The 20,117-nt window shown below is 37.9% G+C and overlaps 1 protein-coding gene across 2 annotated transcripts; it reads right to left on the bottom strand.

Moving 5' to 3' along the window:
- Positions 1-327: 327 nt before the first annotated feature.
- On the bottom strand, positions 328-19,184 carry TBCCD1_1 (TBCC domain-containing protein 1). 2 transcript variants are annotated; one of them, XM_051216705.1, is made up of 15 exons: positions 19,007-19,175; positions 18,902-18,960; positions 18,798-18,860; positions 18,667-18,764; positions 18,520-18,631; positions 18,414-18,483; positions 18,306-18,381; positions 17,401-17,494; positions 17,292-17,358; positions 16,551-16,798; positions 16,156-16,204; positions 15,200-15,279; positions 12,363-12,778; positions 2,618-3,006; positions 328-1,292 (listed from the first exon to the last, which is right to left on the bottom strand). In XM_051216705.1, the coding sequence occupies exons 1-15, from the start codon at positions 19,106-19,108 to the stop codon at positions 936-938; spliced, it is 2,280 nt and encodes a 759-aa protein (XP_051073831.1). In that variant the 5' UTR covers positions 19,109-19,175; the 3' UTR covers positions 328-935. The 2 variants fall into 2 exon arrangements, with proteins under 2 accessions (XP_051073831.1, XP_051073830.1); XM_051216706.1 differs by having other exon boundaries at positions 18,520-18,764; positions 19,007-19,184.
- Between the last annotated feature and the right edge of the window lie 933 nt (positions 19,185-20,117).

Raw genomic sequence — 20,117 nt, 5'->3', positions numbered from 1 at the left:
CAGTAATACTTTCATTCCTATTACTTCTCCAGATATCAAGTGCTCTCTTATAAAAAGCAGTATTATTTTCAATCCGATAAGTAATCAATATGTCATTTCTGTAACCATATTAGTGTGCTACATATGTCAACAGATATAAGTAGCATATAACACCAATCGCAAGTGGAATGCCTGGCAGCAGAAGGATCAGAAGATCGAATAGAAATGAACAGGAACAGAGAGTGATTGGTATGGAAATGAAGGAACAACAATTCTGAGACAATTGATGGACATTTTGCAAATAAAGTATTGAACATATGGTATTCAGATTTTACCAAATAACTGTAATTTTGTGTTCAAATACATTTGATCGATCCCAACTGTTTTCGTTTATTACAATAGTACCTGACATGTACAAAAGATAACATAAGCATTAAATTACATGTTAGATCAATTGTGCATAAGAACTCAAAGGTGAACAGTTAAATAAAGCGATTATATTGAACGTTTTAACAGTAAACATGTTTCTGTAATTAATAATTAAGTCACATTTATAGCTAAAGCATACAACATTAGCCAACTGATGAGACCAAAGTACATCAGTACAATTAGGTATTAAGAAGTAAGGATCCGGAAAAAGTACGTCAAAATTGGGAATCCAAAATAATTTTATGATATAACAAGCAATAAAACATTTTTTACGTTGGTAAACTAATTTAAAGTTTCAAGAAAATGTGACCCATAAAAATTCAAAGAATTACATTCGGAAAAAATCAAATGTCCCTTTTAAGGTAACAATGAGTACATGTCTTAAACAAACAGTAACAATATAAATGATCACAGATGATAGCTTAAACTGAGATTATATTACTTTTCCGGTTGAACCAAAAGACGTAACAATTATGGATTGAGAAAAATACTGGAATGTATAATACTTGAAAAATTACGAATTACTATCATATGCCATCAGCATCATCATCGTTGGTAGCAAACTGATTTTCATTATTTGACCGAGTGAGAAGGCAGCCACTCCGAATAGAATTGCTTATGTGACCATCAGCATAAGAACTATGAACCCCATGATCTGATCGATCTGCATGGCTTTGAAATGTAGAACTCACAGACATAGGAGCAACATTTTTGTCGACAGAATAAGCAGTAGGATTGCAAGATGGTACTGGATTCACGTGACCTGTGCTTAGCTCTAGGAGTTGTAATTGACGCAAATTGCCTGATTCTATCAACCATTGTCGAAATCTCTGATCCACAACGGTGCTAAAACTATGACGTTGATCAAGGGTTAACCTTGCATTCTGCAAATGAAAAGATCGAGACTTATAGCTATCCGCCACTTTATTTGTAAAAGCGAATACACAACACAAATTAAGTACAAAGAACAAAAACAGAATTATTAATATTTTTAAAAGTTCATGTTTTCTCTCTGCTGATATTTCAGGGAAATTCAAACCATTACAAATGACAATAATTATCATACCAGTTGAGCGAGTTTTGGGATAACACGATTCAGATACCTAGTGAATAAAATATTGCATTCTGAAGTGATAAGTACTCAGTTCGGATTGTTAATATAAATGTTAATAATGTAAAGCATATCCTGGATTCAGCTGATAATCCATACTCAAAGTATAATAGAAATGATGCACTTTAATAGACCGGAAACATATCCAGTAGAAACAAACTACGATATGATAACAAACTCATATGCCAGTATAATATAAATTGAGCCATGAGATAAGAAGCGTAATACAGCAGGCTTCCAAATGAAATTATCCAGTGGCGAAATAATAATAAAGAACCCCTTTCATTCACTATAATAAATACTTTATGTCACAGATGTCTACTCACTGTATTTGTTTGGTTATGTTGTGAACCAAATTTTGGAGATGATTTTCCTGTAGACAAATATTGAAACGATCTAAGAGCACACTCATTTGTACAATAACAACAATGTGATGTATTTATTAAACTGTATTGGTTCTTCGAATCTTTCCATTGATGTTTAGGACTGTAATTCATCAGTCATTTTTGTCATCTGTGCATCGTCTGTAGATGGCCTCGATATTCCCATTAAGTCACAAACATTATCAGCAGGGGTAGATGGTGGCTAGCAGTAGAATCCAGGAGGCGCGTTTTATTCTGATCAATTGCAGTCCTGAACATTGATGGGAAAATTCAAATGACCAATACAAAAAATTAAGCTTCACTCCATTTTACAAGGCAATAGCTACATGGACTTAGCAACCGAGTGGGTAATGCGATGGCCTTTGAAGAGAATGATACTGGGTTCGAGTCCAGCATTGACCGTCAACTCTCAGGTGCAGATACACTAAGCTAACAAGTCTCAAATGGGACGAAACGCCCGGCCTTGATCCTATGGTTACCCACTATTCATCTCGGCTTATAATGTAATGGATTGTTGAGTAAACAGTCTTATAGTGGAATTCACAATCACCATAGATTTGAATAGTCCTTTGGAAAATCGGGAATCGAACAAATCTTCAAAATAAAAATAGAGTGGTAGGTCGTAAAACAAATCCAAATAAATTCACAAAACAGAAGTTTACTTGTTACCAAAAATGCTAAATTGCATTAATAGGAACGTTTTTATGAAACTAACCATAACATGTTGAGGCCACTTATGATAAGCTCCAGCCCTTTCATGTAAAGCAACTAAATAAGCGGAAGGCAATGGAATTGGTAAAATGTTATTAGCCATGGAAATATAGTTCTCTAAACGTCTTTCATCTGAATCGCCAAAGTATCTGGACGTATTCGTTATAAGTGATGCGCTCAAATCCAGACAGTTAGCCGTTTGAGGATTACCATTAGGAACAGCTTTTTCAGAACGAGTATAATTTTCACCGATCGGGTTGCGGTCCATACTTTCACCTCGAGTAGAGAGCAAAAGTGGAATATTAAACGGATAAAAATGGGCGGGTTGTAGTAAGTCCCAGCAACGAACTCTGGATGATTGTTGAGATGAGTCTTGACGACTGGAATCTTGTCCTGAAATAAACCGTTGTCGATAAATAGTCGTATAAATAAGGACAGATAAATGGTTGAAAGTAATAAGTCCAAATACTTATCACTAGAGTTTAGGGTAAATGGTCACTTAACCCCATAAGTGAAACACACTATAATTATCATAATTAACTAAACCATAAAATGCGATTCAGCTTCCTAATTTAAAAAAATCCATAAATGGTGTTTGAAAAGCAAACTAATTTTCTCCAATACAACTTTATAAATAGCATAAAGAGTTAAAATCGAAATGCAAGAATCCTAAACTCAGTATCCCAGTCCTTGCACAATAACTTATTCATTTATATCTGCTGTCCCTCAAAGAGGTTAACATCTCAAGGTCATTTAGTGCCATATTTCATTTACACCGTACTATGTTATTCTTTTCTTCTGCTCTGGTTATCACCCCTTTTTTAATATTTCAGTATGAATTTACCGGAACAGGAATACATAAATCAAACTTGTAAATACGACGAGTATAACAGATCAGTAGAACTCAGTCAGTCAGTAACAACGTAGAACTTCGTACTTACGTACGTCAGTTCGAGTTGCCACACCACATTAGCACAGAGATGCAGTGGTCGATTCAAATCCCGTAGTGGTAGATGTAGTAAAATTATAAGCTGTAATCAGAAAAATTAGGGTTTGAGGATGTTATTCAAGGAGTATAATAAAGTGAAATCAATTTGGGAAGAGGAAAAAGGGAAACGACAAATTCAGAAGATTAGAATTTGGGAGAACACAAAGAGTGGATGCAACTGTGCCATTGCAAACTATTTTGAGCCATGTCATTCAGGGTCTCTAACCATCGGTTGCTATCATCTCGCGGTCCCCAACCAGGTAGTCTACACCTACCAATATGACTCAGTCCACTTGTCAGTGACTTCATGGACTTGGGCCATGTTTTGGTCTGGCCGCCCCTAGTTTTCTTCCAACCTACTCCTATACCACTGACAATCGCACGTCAGTCAGTCAGTCAGTCAGCTACAACGTAGGACCAGGCACATATATGCGTCGGTCCAAGTTACCATGCCTCATTAACACAACAAGATGGACTCCGGATTCATAAAAGTAGTTAGTTCAGAAGTAGTAATATATAAAAGAAAGATTGCATATAGAGATATAGTACAGGAAGAAAGAATTAGTTCATAGAAAGAAAGATATGAAGCGATTTTAATCTCTTAGTTTAAGGGAAGACCGAGAGTGTATACACCGACGCCATTGTGATCGATTCTGAGCCATGTCACCAAGAGTCTCCAACCATTATTTACGATAGTCACGCGGACTCCAACCAAGTAGTCTGCATGTACCAACATGGCTCAGACTACGAGTTAGTGACTTCAAGCACTGATGCCACGTTTTGGTTTGGTCACCCCTAACTTTCTTCCAACCATCCCGAACACCGTTCAGCATTGCACTTCGTGGTAATCGGTGTTTAGGCATACCATCTCAGTCGATGAAGATTCATAACGTCATCAACTGATTTACTATCATTTCCTAATACCCTGCGTCTAACCTCACTATTACTTAACCGGTGATCCCAGCAGACGCCAGCAATATTTCTAAGGCATCTATGGTCAAATACTAGTAGCTAACGAGTGTCTTCTACTCTTAATGGCCATGTTTCGCTGCCGTAAATTAAGACAGAACGGACTGCCGCGCAGTATACTCGTCCTTTTATTGATAGACGGATATCTCTCCTACGCCATAAATGACGCAAATTGGTTAAAGCTAGTCGAGCCTTCTGTATCCGTGCTGAGATTTCGTCATACACCAAACCACAAGGGCTGATGAGACTTCCAAGATAAGTGAAGCCGTCGACACACTCAACTACTTCACTCCCTATCATTAGTTCGGGTGTCAATGCAACCCAATCCTGAAGCAACATTTTGCATTTCGAGGGAAGGAATCGCATCACGAACATGCTTGCACTGTTGCTTAGAGTGGCCAGAAGACTCTGCATTTTGTCAGCGTCTTCACCAAATAAAACTATGTCATCGGTATATTCCGAGTCAACAAGTGAATCTCCTGGTAGAAGTTCAACCCCTGGAAATTTAGATGAGGAGAGTGTTATCTCTAAAAGTACGTCGACCACACAGTTGAACAAGAATGGGGAGAGTGGACAGTCCTGACGAACACCACTTGAGGTAATCAATTCTGATGACAGTTCGCCATAAGCTCTCACTCTACCAGTTGTGTTCGAGTAGAGAGCCTTTATAAGGTTAATGTACTTCTTTGGTACTCCTTTCAGTGACAAACACTGCCATAGAACCTCACGATCAACAGAGTCGAATACTGCCTTAAGGTCGAGAAATACTACCATTGTGGGGCGTCTGCGTGTGTGTCTATGTTCTGGGACCTGACGTGAACATCTGGTCTATACAACCACGTCCAGGTCGAAAACCGGCCTGGTTTTCTCTAGTCTGCTCTTCACGAGCTCTAGTTAGGCGTCGAAGTATTATTGAAGCTAATATTTTAGACACTATATTTGTCAAACTGATTCCTCTGTGATTGTCACAAGAGGACTTTTGTCCTTTCTTATAGACTGGCACAATCAGCGATTGAGACCAGTCAGATGGGATTACGTCCAGTTCCCAAATTCTACCTAAGACCTCAGTTAATCTCACTGCTAATACTGGACCACCATCCTTAAAAATCTCAGGAGTGAACCTGTCAGGGCCTGCTGCTCTCCCACGCTTCAGATTTCCTATGGTTTTTCAACTTCGTAAAGGGACGGAGGACCTACATTAACTTGCCATTCAGGTAGACTAGAGATCGTGGGAAACCAAAGTGTGGCTGAAGTCCAGTTGAACTGATCCCTAAAGTGTTATGCCCATCGATCCAATCTCCTGGATTGAGAATGTATAATATGTCCATCATTCTCTGAGAGTGTTTCGCTAACAGTCGGTTTCCTAATACCGGTTTCCTTAACAAGTCTGAACAATTGTCTGATATTACCTATTACCGCTGCCTTTTCCATCTCTTTTGCTTTCGCTACCCACCACTGTTCACGATCATTGCGTAGACTTCTTGTCACCTTGCGCTTAAGCTGACTCTGCTCCTCGTTATGTTCAGAGCCAGGTGGAATGAGTTTCCGAGCATCTATCAGTGAGATAGATGCTGCTGAGATCCAGTGTTTCTCCCTAACCTTACATGTTACCGTACTAGCAGATATCACTGCTGTTTCCACAGCTTTTCGGATATCATTCCATGCTGCCTCGGGGTGGGCATCACCTATATGGCTGCCTAACTGTTTTCCTAGTTGTTCCTGAAATATACACTTAGCTTGACTATCATTAAGTAGGCCCCTAAGAGGTTTCCTTGCAGCGTCTTTCCTACGTCCAGTAAGACGCAGACAGATACGCGCTCGCACTAGAGCATGATCTGAATCTAGGCATGTGCTCCAGAATGAGCGACAGTCTTCTATCGAGCCCCTCCATCGGTGGCTGATAAAGATGTGATCTATTTGGGTCCAACGTTGGGACGTATTCGGGGTCTCCATGTTAAAAGATGTTTTTCCTTATGTTTAAAGTTAGTATTCACAAGAAAAAGGCGGTTATCTGAGCATAGCTGCAACAGACGGTCGCCATTATCTGTTCTTTGAGCCAAGATGCTATAAGATCCACCCAGGTGTCTTTCCCTATCGCCTGGTTTACCTACTTGAGCATCAAAGTCACCGGCCACTATTACTACATCAGAGCGCCTAGCTTTTCTGAGAAGGTCGGAAAGCTTTCTGTAAAATTCATCTTTTACATCGTCTGAGCTGCAGTCAGTGGGAGAGTAGGCAGAGACGACGAGTGTGCCTATATTTCCGAGACCTTATTGTTCCGTTTAGTCGGACAGCGCACAAACGACTGTCTACTGGGATCCACTCTAAGAGAGCTAGTTCTGCCCTAGGACTCAATGCTATACCTACGCCGGCGAGGCCACGGGAAGCAGAATCAGGGCTTCCAGATACACGAAGCGTAAATCGAGTCGGTTATTTATTTTGGTATGGTGAGGTCAAATGAATGACGCTACTCGGATCCTGTATGCGCGTTTCGGAGACGCAGCACACATCGATGGCGCGAGATTATAAAGTCCTAGCTAAGGAAGTCTGTTGTCCTATTCGGTACAGTGTTCGGACGTTAAAAGCTCCTACGTGTAGTTTAAAGCGTGGTTTCAGGAGACCAGGAATAGCGTTCCGCGTATTCGAATCGTTTGCCCTAGCGGTGCGAGGTGATAAAGAGACGTGAGGAGGGTTAGTCATGGAGATAAGAGAGGTATTAGAAGGTGTAGGAAAGATTTTAATGTGACCACCTTGGTCTCGTGTGCTGTCACGGGTATGAGGGCTGTTGTCACTTCCCAGCTGCCCACACCGTGGAAGGGTATTTCTTGAGGAACCTGAAAAGGAAATTGGATTAGTGTTGGTCTTGACGACCCGGGAGCGTGACCGCAGAGCTCAAGGGACAACTGCTTGAGGCCGGTCACGCACGGCCTTTTTGTGGAAGGTTTTTGACGTGTTAGCTCCGTTCTTCAAAGATCCTTACCGCCGGAGACGGAAATCCGTTAGGCAAAGTGAGGTGTGATATTTTGGGGGTCGACCTTTTCTAACCCCACCCTCCTTGTGGGAAGGCAGCATCGCTGCAGATGCTGGTTGTCTGAAGGAAACAACTTACTGCTGTCACACCCCTCTACAGTCAGCAGTACGACTTCACCCTCAGACCTTGAGTTGCTGCTTTTAGTCTTACCGTTCTTCGATCGACCTGCCTGGCATGGTAGAACCTGCAGGAACATATGTTCCAGCCAATATAGTTCGGTTGGGTCATCACGATAGGCAAGCCCGACCACCGCGTCAAGGTAGCAGCTTCGGTCGGGCAGTAGAACTAAGTGTATTTAATTCAATAAACATATCTACGTTCCGTAAAATTAACACAATAATATAGTTTGCACGAGTTGAAAAGCAGTTTTATCGTCAGAGCGTTCATCCGCAGGCCTCGAAGTACTCTTTGTGTTGGGAATATCGTTTCTTAAACCGATTTCTCACTTTGATGCAGTGTTCCCATCAAATGCCAGATAAACGACTTTTAATGGGGATCTAATGATTTAGTGCCTCAGCCCTAGCTCTTAATGCAACACCAACACCAGAAAAGCCAGGCGAAGATACCACAAGCTCTATGGATAAATGCACGTGAAACAAGCTTTTCGAAGCGATGGGAGAGCGAGTTTGAAGTATTTCACTAGTCTTGAATACGGGTCCTGGATAGACAACAGACATCACTGTTAAGACCTTCTAAAAGGCATAGCTAACCCTATCTATAGGTGTGAGAACGTTGAAGTAGGTCAGTTTGAATGCCATGAGTGGTTTCAGAAATGCTGGTTCAGAATTCGTATTCGGTGGTGGCATTCAACTTCCAACCAATCAGTGACTTGAAATCGTTTAGACAGGACAAGGTTTCCACCATAGGCGGATCGCTGTAGAAGTTAAGGAATAAAACAATAGACAAAAGATGAATAAAGGGATAGACAAGTGATGCAATGTAAAATAAAAGAGAATACTAACAAATAGTTTTGAGTATGATTTGCGAGGGCGAGAATTAAAGAGTGAATAGTTTTTTAGTCGTAGTCATCACTTAATTTGTGTGAGGGCCAGTATGCTTCCCGGGTGCCAAAACTCAGACAGGTAGTTTTCTTGAGGAGCTAACCACTGAGCCCTTGACCTATAGGTCTAATCTAAAAGGTCTGACGAAATCTCAGCACGGATTCGAAAAGCTCGTTTGGCATTTGCCAACTTACGTCACCCATGGCGAAGGCGAGATATCCGTCTATCAATAAAAGGACGAGTATACTGCGCGGCAGTCCGTTCTGTCTTAATTTACGGCAGCGAAACATGGCCATTAAGATTAGGAGACACTCGTAAGCTACTAGTATTTGACCACAGATGCCTTAGAAATATTGCTGGCGTCTGCTGGGATCACCGGTTAAGTAATAGTGAGGTTAGACGCAGGGTATTAGGAAATGATAGTAAATCAGTTGATGACGTTATGAATCTTCATCGACTGAGATGGTTGGGCTACGTGTTACGTATGCCTAAACACCGATTACCACGACGTGCAATGCTGAACGGTGTTCGGGATGGTTGGAAGAAAGTTAGGGGCGGCCAAACCAAAACGTGGCATCAGTGCTTGAAGTCACTAACTCGTAGTCTGAGCCATGTTGGTACATGCAGACTACTTGGTTGGAGTCCGCGTGACTATCGTAAATAATGGTTGGAGACTCTTGGTGACATGGCTCAGAATCGATCACAATGGCGTCGGTGTATACACTCTCGGTCTTCCCTTAAACTAAGAGATTAAAATCGCTTCATATCTTTCTTTCTATGAACTAATTCTTTCTTCCTGTACTATATCTCTATATGCAATCTTTCTTTTATATATTACTACCTCTGAACTAACTACTTTTATGAATCCGGTGTTCATCTTGTTGTGTTAATGAGGTATGGTAACTTGGACCGACGCATATATGTGCCTGGTCCTACGTTGTAGCTGACTGACTGACTGACATAAAAAATGACATTACGTCTTTACCACCAAAAAACTGGACAAATAGAAAGCGTAGACCAATTACGTTGATAAATGTGGATCAAAACTTCAAATACTGCGGATATGCTCTAAGGGGAAGTGTTAGCAGGATATAATGCTAACTTAATGCTAACTCAAAGGTAAAAAACTTAACTCTACTTTTCAATAAACGCGCTAAAGCAACTCAAAATGTTGATATACCATGCATCCAGCATAATAGCACTTTTATATACGACTCTAAAACTATAACAGACCTTTTCAGTGGTATTTTTGCGAATGGTGTAGGAAGTGGCTTTGCTTCAAGAGTTATGTGCGTGACTAGCAACTAAATAAAATCTATCTCCTTCACATGCATGAAAATTAATAAGGCTATAAATACCCTTAAGCTTTCGAAAGGTCATGGAGTAGACGGGATTTCATCATTTCTCTACAAATATGGTGGTCCAGATATTCCACTTCTTCTTCTAAAGCTGTTTACTCTCTCTATGGAAACCGGTTCTTACCCTTACTGTTGGAAAACCGCGTACATCATACCACGTTACAAATCTGGAGATAAGACTGACATGAACAATTACCGGCCAATAAATATTACTCGTTATTTCTAGGATTATGGAAAAAATTATAAGTGATGAACTTTCCAACCATTTACTTGCTGGAAAATTTATCAAGGATACTCAACATGGATTTCTTAAAAATCGATCTTGTATGACATGTCATTTTGACTTCTTTAATTTAGTCTATTCTCTACATAACCAAGGATATCTAGTCTTAGTGCTATATCTGGACATTTCTAAAGCCTTCGACATGGTTAGCCACCAACTTCTTATAGGTAAACTCGCATCTTATGAGGTTCAAAATCCTTTGCTTGCTTGGCTTGATTCCTTTCTCAGCAATCGACATCAAATAGCTAAAATTAACTCCTCATTGTCTAACGCTGTCCCTGTTAGAAGTGGTGCAATACAAGGTAGTGTCTTAGGCCCTTTGCTCTTTTTAGTGTTTATCAATGATATTTGTGAAAGTTTTTGTGTGGGTAAGCCCCTTCTATACGCAGATGATCTTAAAATAGTGTATTCATTTTCTCCACACGAGCTGAAAAATATGCAAAATTGCATCAGCATGGAGCTTAACAAGGTAGCACAGTGGTGCTTAAAATGGCGACTGGAGCTTAATACGGCTAAATGTGGATGGATATGCCTTGGCGATACATCACTCAACCTAGACACTACCATAAATGGAGAAGTGTTATCTAAGTTACATACAGTAGTAGACTTAGAACTTAGATATTCCCAAGACTTGTCGTTTACAGAACATATATTAAAACAGACCTCTAAGTCTCAACGTCTAATAGGTTACATAACTCAAAATCTTTACAACACTGAGTCACGTATTCTAATGTACAAAGTTTGTGCTCGACCTCTTCTAGAATATTGCACGTTTATTCTTAGCAGTGAGCGCATAAAGGATAAATTAAGGCTGGAATCAGTACAGAGACGATTTACACTTCGTATTCTTGGAGCTGATTGTACCTTAACTTATAATTCTAGATGTAATAAACTTGGGCTAGACCCTTTATGGAAAAGGAGACTCAAACTGAATCTTATCTTTTTCTTCAAACTACTTAATAAACAATCCTTTACATCCAATCACGTGATTCAATATGCAGAAACTTCTCATTATGACATCCGTAATTCCTTATCACTAGTGAAACAAACTTGTTCTAAACCATCTCTTTATATGAATTAATTTACCTGTAAATTTTCTAGACTCTGGAATAACCTACCACAATCTATCCGTACGATAAAATCACTCCCATTATCTATTCGCTGCATCGATGCATACTGCTCCTCTGAAAATGCATTGAATGTTCTAGCACCTGTAAGTGTATCTCATTCCACAAGTGTTATTATAGGAACTTTAAATGTTTAGCCATTTTTATTAGTGCATTCCCTAAGTAAAACCACCTACTTGCTATCACTTTATGTTAACACCGTCCCTAGCAAGTTTAACTAATTTGAATAACATCAACAGTATATCACTGTGTCACATGACACATGAATTTTGGTAGACTTGATTGACATATTTTGGTAATTACTGCTTTGTTGTTTTCGTTTTAATTTCTCTAGTTGTAGATAATTATCATTAATTCGATATGGTACACGAAATGACCTTAATCACACCGTTCATAAAGCAACAGGCTGTCCATTTAAGAAAAAGTAAAAGTTTCCGGCTGATGCATTGGATCGCTGTAACACATGTACTACCTAAACAACTACACTTAAAACTTTCCTGTATCACATGTTTGTTCTGTACATCTAATGTTACTAATTATATCAAATTGATCATGCCTGTTAACTGGCGTCAATTCTGTAATTATTATTTTCAGAATATATAAAATTATTATTATTGTAACTAATGCACGCTCTGGTTACACCTAAATCGGAACATGCTTAGTGCTTCATTCGCAATCAATCAGCTTTAGTGGACGTACCGAGATCCTGGATAATATAAATTTTATATATATAATGCCACGAGAAGGCAGCGAGTAGAACTTCCCTGGCAATCGATGTATACACGTTGCCATGTGAGAGCAATTCGAGGAGAGCGGACTCTCACCCCCTCGGTCGTACTAGGGTATTTAGGGGCGTTTTGTGACTTAAGTGATCCTCGAATTTCAAAATATGAATGCTTAGGAAGGTGGATTGCCTGTTAAGTTCAGCAGTAAACAATAAATGATCTTAAGCTTATTTTATAGCTAAACATCATGAAAGAACTAATACTTACCCAACAAAAATGGACGATCCCAATAATTCACTTTCGGACTAAGGTTCACCTTGTTCAGGTGATCTACAAGTTTCATATACGTTGTATGAAAGGGAGCCAACAAGATTTCTTCATTACCAACCAGTGCTACACTACCAGGCGTAGGGGTGCCTGGGGTAGAAGTATTTGTACCCGAATTATTTCCAGGAATATTTGAAATAATCATAGATCCACTGATAGTGTTTGGAACAGGGGGCTGAATCAATATTGGACGGGATTGTATAGCTAAATGCAATGTGCACCGACGACAGTAAGCCAAGACAGCACGACGACAGGCTGCAATAACCAAACAGTCTTCACAATGGTTAAGTTGGAGAGTGTTTTCAATCGGTCCCAAAACAATGGTCAGCTTGCGACATTTATCTAGTGTAACAGACCTACAAAAAGTATTTAAGGAGTTCTTGACGGAAGATACAACATACAGTCTAAATATTACTTAGTTATATAAATAAATCGAATACAATGTTGTCTATAACACTGAACAATATAATTGCGGCTGTCGACTGTCTGATCCAACCATTACTAAAAACAATAGAATGGCCTCGTAAAAAAACTTGAGATGTTAATTACACAACAGCGTTCCCTCAAGATTCAGATGCAAACAGATATTAAGAGTAACTAATATAAAACAAGGCTTTATAGAAACAACCGATAGTGAATTGATAGCATCTTTGTTACTAATTTACGAACGATATACATTTATGTACAACACGCTTTAAAATACTAAAATAAACGGAACTGGAAGCTAATTATATGCAAGTGTATGGATTTACTATGTTAGCAGTACTTTTATCGCCATTGGAAAGAACAAGATGTAAAGTAAAAAATCCAATGTCTTGAAAAGTCAGCTGAAAGGACTGGAGACAGAAGTAAACCTACCATACGAAAAAAATATAAAAACACTTAATGGATGTTTTTAAAAGGAAAACTATACATATAGTTTCACCAAAACCCTTTATTAAACTCGTCACTAATACAACATCAACAGCGGATACTAAAAACGGACTGTTCTACCATATATACTGTAATTTACTAACTCGTATAGATATCGTAAATTAATAAATGAACATAATTGTAATTCAACAATTTTGGAAAACAACAAATTCAAAGGGGTTGCATTGGCTTACAATCGTTGGAGAGTAGTCCGAACACTAATTAACCTCCTTAGGTATCAGAAACGGAATAAAATCACTAACCCATGTACAAATACCGTGGATCAAAACAGAATGTGTATAAGCACGTACTTAGTGATTTTCACTGATAATTACATAAACTGACGCACATAATGATACAATAAAAAAATTGAGACCTATGAAATATACTTCTCGATTAGACTAACATAACTTTGGGTTTTGACTACATCTTTCTTGATAATATGCATTCATATATGGTAGTTGGTACCAGAAAAATATTATCAAAACGTGAAACTACTAGAACATTTGTATCAGTAGTTTGTGTTAGATAGTTGAAAAGTTTCCAGGTATGTCTAGATACTGTATCTTATTTTATTCATTTAAACAAATAAACATCGGTACAAGAGGGCACTAAAATATGTATGGGCCACACGAAGTAGTTCTTACTCAGTTTTTGTGTGGACTGGGATACTGCCCAGGTGACTAAACCGAAATGGGCGGTTTTCTTAAGGGGCCACTTAGCGAACCTTTGATCGGGAGGTCCAATCCACAAGACAGAGGAGTAACGTTAGATGTGGTCTCATGACAGCCATACGTTATTTGTACCCTCAGGACACTGGAGCTCATGTGGTCCTCCGTAGCCACTAACTCGATTCAAGCGCCAGATATTAACTTTTTGTCTTCTCGATGTCGCAAAAAATACCCTCACCGCGAGAAGGTAGTGAACAGGACTTCCATGAAAGTGATTATATGAGAGGATTTTGAGAGGGATAGCGGACTCTCTCCACCCTTGGCCGTATCATGAGCATTTGGGGGCAGGTATTGTATCTGAGGTTTTCAGTCTTCTCATCGTTTATATTATGAACTGCATTTAAACAGTCCCCACTGGTATGTACATCTGCAAAGGAGTGCCTTAAAACTGCCACTAGTTACAAGTTTTAAGTAAATTTGTCACAGTGGCTAAGTTTTATCGGAGACGCATGCTTCATCTTATTTAAAACTCGTCATTTTATGGTAGAAAATTTTGTAACGAACGGAAACTTCAAAGTACCTTGCTTACGATGCACAAAAGCCAGTGGAGACTGATCGAATGCAATCCATAATATCAACTTGTTCGGCAGATCAATGGCTATCTGGAATTTGTAGCTAGGTGGATAGTCCATTAGAAATCGCATAAAAAGCATTGGGTTTCAGTCTTAGAGTAAACAACGATTCTAGAATAAAGTTATGACCGGAACAAGAGACCCAAATAGGATAAAACACGAATTCCGGATTAAATTAGAAGTCCCAGTTCAAACTTTACTAGAATATCTAAGTAATGATCATCAATTTTTCAGAAACGAATTACATGAAAATTATCATGAGCATAGGAAAGAATAAAGTTAATTATGAATGAGAACGAGGTACTGGAATAGTTTGGTTTATGGTTATTTATTTATCAAACATTTCAGAGCGCTAGTAGGCACTCTGTTATATCTGACATTGATAAACTAGAATCACCAAATATTAGTCGATAAATCTAGCGAAAAACCATGTATTAGGAAGCCGCAGTGGTAAATTTCTACATTTATTAAATAAAAATGTGGTAAGAAAAATATCATATTACATGACCAAAAGTGTTTATAGAAACCCACCACAAGGATATATTAACTTTGATAAACTAACCTCATCGGTGACAAGAGATATAAATAACTACAATGGGCACGATGTATTTTAAGAGTAGCACCATCAAGTGTAGCAGAACTCTGAAATCAAAATAAAATGATTTCAAGGAGAATTTTGATACTGAGCGATAAGTACTTGTGAATGTAAACAAACCAAGTAGTTACACGTAAAGAGAAATTCAAGAAGTTTTAGATATAACTTAAGCACTCCCAGTTGATAATTAAAATATATCGAGAATAGTGACACAAACCTTTCTAGTTCGTATTTTTTATAGGTTCAAAAGATCTTATGACTCCGCATCTATATTGTTATGATTGCTTACTTAATTCTATCAGTTTATTTCAGTATTTTTTTCTGATTTTACTTATTTTTATGTGCTGTTGTAAAATGCAAAATTAAACTGATGTAGATTTGTAGTATTATGTCACTCATTACTCCCGTCATATTTAAACGACCTTAATAAAAAATAAAATTATATGTATTTGGCAGCCTTCAAAATAAATTCCATTTCAAATGTGACGACAACCAGTCTGCATATTACACGAGTCAAAAGTCTGGAGTTAATTAGACAACAAATCTGCCCATACTAATTAGTAGAATCCGTTACATTAAGTGGTATGAATTTAAAACAAATTAGATTTTCTGGTGAATTGTAAATACAAATGCTGGATTGCCATCTCCATTTGTTAAAGTAATATCGACAGAGAATTCTTAATATCAAACGGTTACACAGAGAATCCATAATACAACAGACACCTGAGAAGCATTTTTATTGATCGATAGAAAAGGTTACTATTTTGGAAACTGAATCCAACAATGTTCCAAAATATTTTTATGGTACTTTAACATGGCAGCAATAAAATTACTCAATAATAACTAAACTCTCTCATTCTGTATAAAAAAAACTGTACGGATCAATGCAAAAAGTAAACAATTTAAGGTTAAAATAAACTTACGCGAGCAATAATTTGGCGAGAAATCATCGACATGACAACCAGTTTGTTTCTAGAATATCCAATTAAAAACGTGTATGAAAAATTGACTGAAGAAATGTCACTTAACAAGATTTTTAACAACTTAGTGACGACTTAGTATGTGTGAAAAACGATGCACTATAAATATGTAAGTTGGTGCATAGGTGGAACGTTTTTTAAATCGCCCTATCGGGGTAAAAACTGAATATGATGATGGTGGACCGCAAAGTGCCTATATCAGGCTGCAGTTATCAATAGAAAAAGCTTCAAAGTATACATTTTTCGTATACTTAATGAAGCACCACACAATATATATGATTTCAAACAACTGGAAACCGTTTTCTAAATAGTGAGGTATGAATTCTCCATAAGCTTACCCACTGTGACCTCCAGTTCGTGGAACTTGGTGTGCGTTTGTTGCAATCTTCTGACGCTTTATGATATCATTCTGTGGCTGTTGCTGAGTATTGTTCAAACCAGACTCATTGTCCAAAACAACCTGATGAGGAAGACGCCACTGTAAACGTCGACCATTTCGAATACAGTTTTCAACCGAAAACGGGTTTTGTGTTAACCATGAACGTATCCAAGAAAGAAGGCCACGTAAATGGAAAGCATGTGTAACCTACAAAAGGTTTTACATAGTTTGAAGAAAATGAGGTGACTGGGAATAACCAAAATGAGGAAGTGACTGATAAAGTACAGTTATATATTGCAAATAACTATCTTAGATTACGGTACGATATAGACAGCTGTGATTAATTTGGAAAATATTAGTAAAGCTACGATTCACCACAAAGCGATTGACATCGATCTCCAAATAAGGATTTGAGGTAACCGGCATCAAACATCCGGTAACACCATCTAAATGGAGCTGGAATTTTCGCGAAAAAAACCATTACGAATACTACCACAAATAACAACAATTTAGGAACCGTGTAATAATAAAGCCTTAAACGAATATTTTTCGTCAATATTGCCTATACAAGACATATTGGTGAGATATGAACAGCGTGCGCCTCTATATTAACAAGTAAATAAACACAATATGACGACAAAAGTAAATTTTTGTGGGCTTTTGTTGCTTTTAGAATGATAAACAAATAACAAAGAAATACCTTGGAATAACCAGTTGCTGGAAGAATTGTTGGTATATGGACAAGTTCTGAAAATGAATTAAGCGTCCTGAAATAAAGTAAGGTTAAAAGTACATAAAAGTAGCCGCACCTTCCTTCATCAGCTGATCCTTCCAAAATAAGATCCAAAGCTTCGACAGCACCTTCAGACAATGTTGCATCCATACTATTTCCACCTTGGTTATCTGAATATAAAGTACAAAACGGTAAGTAATGTGCACACACAGTACGTGTTTTGAACCAAGAACTCATTTTGCAACCGGTAGTAATCTATTAATGTGCCATGAGAAATAATGAAAAACCAAAACAAGTAATAAAGCAAACCAGAAAAACAAGGATTCGAAAACGCAAACAGGAGACTGGATGTGATTTCTAAACGTGACTAGATAACAGTCAAATTTACATCAATTATTAAGACAATATATATAGCATTATATCTAGGGAAATATGGTAAGAGACAACTAAGATTTTTTGCTGTGAACAGTAAATACTTAGACATAAGTGTAAATGAGAATCCGTTTTAATTCAACACACTGAGTACATTTATATTGTTATTAATACACACGTTTTCTATACACTCTGAACGTTCACCTTGCGTTGATTATTTCTGGTTAACACGAAGTTAGCACTCAGCAACTATGCGGTACAGTTATGTTACGACATACATTAATCAGTAATCAATTAATTGACGAATTTATTGTTAATTCAATCATTAGAATACTTATTAATTGAATGTAATCATTTCTGGTAGTGACAGCTGCTCACAAGGATTAATTATTGGAGCATGCCCCGAATGACCAGAAATTAAAGACAAGTTAACTAGACAGACAAAGTTTTGTGATAAAATGACATGCTTATACATAGAATATGAACATAAAATAAACGTAAATTAACAGACGATTGAGAAGCGTTAGCTTGTAGGCTACTCACTTTCAAATCAATTTGAACCTGACTGTTATCATATCAACATAAACATAAGCAACAAATAAAAATTACCGGGTTCAACAAGGAGATCAAGCATTTCATTCAAATTTTCACTGATAAATTGAAAATGATATTGCTCATCTAGATTCTGAAAACTGAAAGTCAAATTCACACAATTACGCGACATAGTCTGATAGGAGTTGAACGACCTGAATCCAAATCGGATGAACGACTGTAATTACCAGGCCACCTAGCAGAGTAAATAATAAGATCCCAGAAAACTAACTCAGCATTGGCTGACACTGCTGAAGCTCGCAGTGATATCTTGTTTATTTGTTGTATGTACAGAAAGAGTACAAATGTGAACAAATTAACGGATTGTGAAGTACGAATCCTCTCTATAAACCATGTAGATCTGAAAACATGTAACTACCGGCATCTGCTGAATTTGCTGCAGTAAATATCCTTTCATCAACATCCTTAAGCTTATCATATTGTGTCGCCGACATAGTTAAGCATGTGTGGAAGAGGCTAAATAGTTGTATAACTTAAAATCAAACATACACCCAAGCCAAATCCTCAGTTAGCTGAAGCTTATTACATGCTACATGTTTCCAAACAGAATAACTATTGAGTAAATCAACCTATCGAAAATTAAGATGATCTACCTTAATCTTGATCCAGTTTTACTTTTGTTTTTTGCATAAGTAACAAGCTTTTTGATGTTCTAAAACACATAACAAAGCTAAAATGTTTTAGGGAAACGTTCTTACATGAACAGCAAGTCTTGGATGAGGATGAACTTGAAAGATACCGTATGCGAACGGTTCTGCCCTGGGCCAAAGGCTCAGAGTTACATGACTAGCCTTGCCCATCGCACTGAGTTTACATTATGCCACTTCAAGACACCGCAAACTTTAGGAATGTGCTATAACCTTCAGACGACCTTTTAAGTAAGACAAACAAAAAAAGATTATTCAAATGCTTGTCGATAGAAACAGAAGACATCTAGCTTATTGTGATTTCATGAGAATGGAGTTATGTTGCACCCATTTGGAATGTTTTTATTAAATTTATCGCATGAGGAGTTTCGTCCATTCAATGACTAAAAGACTAGTCGTCAGTAGTAGGGACAGATGGTTAGGAGATCTATATTCGCCCTTAAAATTTGTATTACTGTGAACGTATCAACAAAAGGTGACATTACTGCGTGTTCTGGTACAGAATCCCAATAATTTATTACTCAATGGGAAAGATGAAACCCTAGAGATGGAAGATTTAATCACCGTTTTGAAACTTTCTTAAAATGTCCCCTTGTATGATAAGTCCCACATTTTAAAAAAAGATAAGACATGTTAATGACAAATTCATCTTTCAGTATGAGTTCAGTATACCAGTATGACATCACCCCTTAGCCTGTGGTAGGATAACGGAATTAGGTTGAGGCATCTCAGTCGGTCTTCATAATAACCCGCTGCCTGAACTCTATTCTAAATGCGGCCTCACACACGTCGTATAGAATACTCTGAAAATTTCTTCATCCGAGTGACAAAATGACTTACAAATAACTCATCTGAACCCAGGGCATTTAGAAGAGTTGGTCTCACACTTGCTCGTAGTTTTTAAGTCGTCAGAGCTCTCATAATCCTTAGATTAATATCGTCAGTACCACTAAGATACATCTAGTTTGGCATATTGAAGTAATATTGAGATAACTCCTTTTTCAATATACACGGTATCCGTCGATGGAACGCCATTGCTGCAATCGATATTTGGTCTTTTACCATGGTTAGCAAAAAGCGCATCGCTAAAATAATCTAATAAGGTATCAGGTCTCTCGACTTTCTTCACTCTAAATGTCAACGGACTTTGAGCATCAAAAGT

Source organism: Schistosoma haematobium, chromosome 1, assembly GCF_000699445.3.
Source record: "Schistosoma haematobium chromosome 1, whole genome shotgun sequence".
Taxonomy (NCBI): domain Eukaryota; kingdom Metazoa; phylum Platyhelminthes; class Trematoda; order Strigeidida; family Schistosomatidae; genus Schistosoma; species Schistosoma haematobium.
Note: the sequence above shows the minus strand (reverse complement) of the source record. Positions and strands in the feature narration are given on the sequence as shown.

What these genes read in the sequence shown, in the direction of transcription:
- TBCCD1_1 (XM_051216705.1), bottom strand. Translation starts at nt 19,108, where the DNA reads ATGGGCAAGGCTAGTCATGTAACTCTGAGCCTTTGGCCCAGGGCAGAA. An exon ending in ATCCAAGACTTGCTGTTCAT is followed by an intron (nt 18,961 to 19,006) that starts GTAAGAACGTTT and finishes TATGTGTTTTAG; the next exon opens with AACATCAAAAAGCTTGTTAC. An exon ending in CAGCAACTGGTTATTCCAAG is followed by an intron (nt 16,799 to 17,291) that starts GTATTTCTTTGT and finishes AACCTTTTGTAG; the next exon opens with GTTACACATGCTTTCCATTT.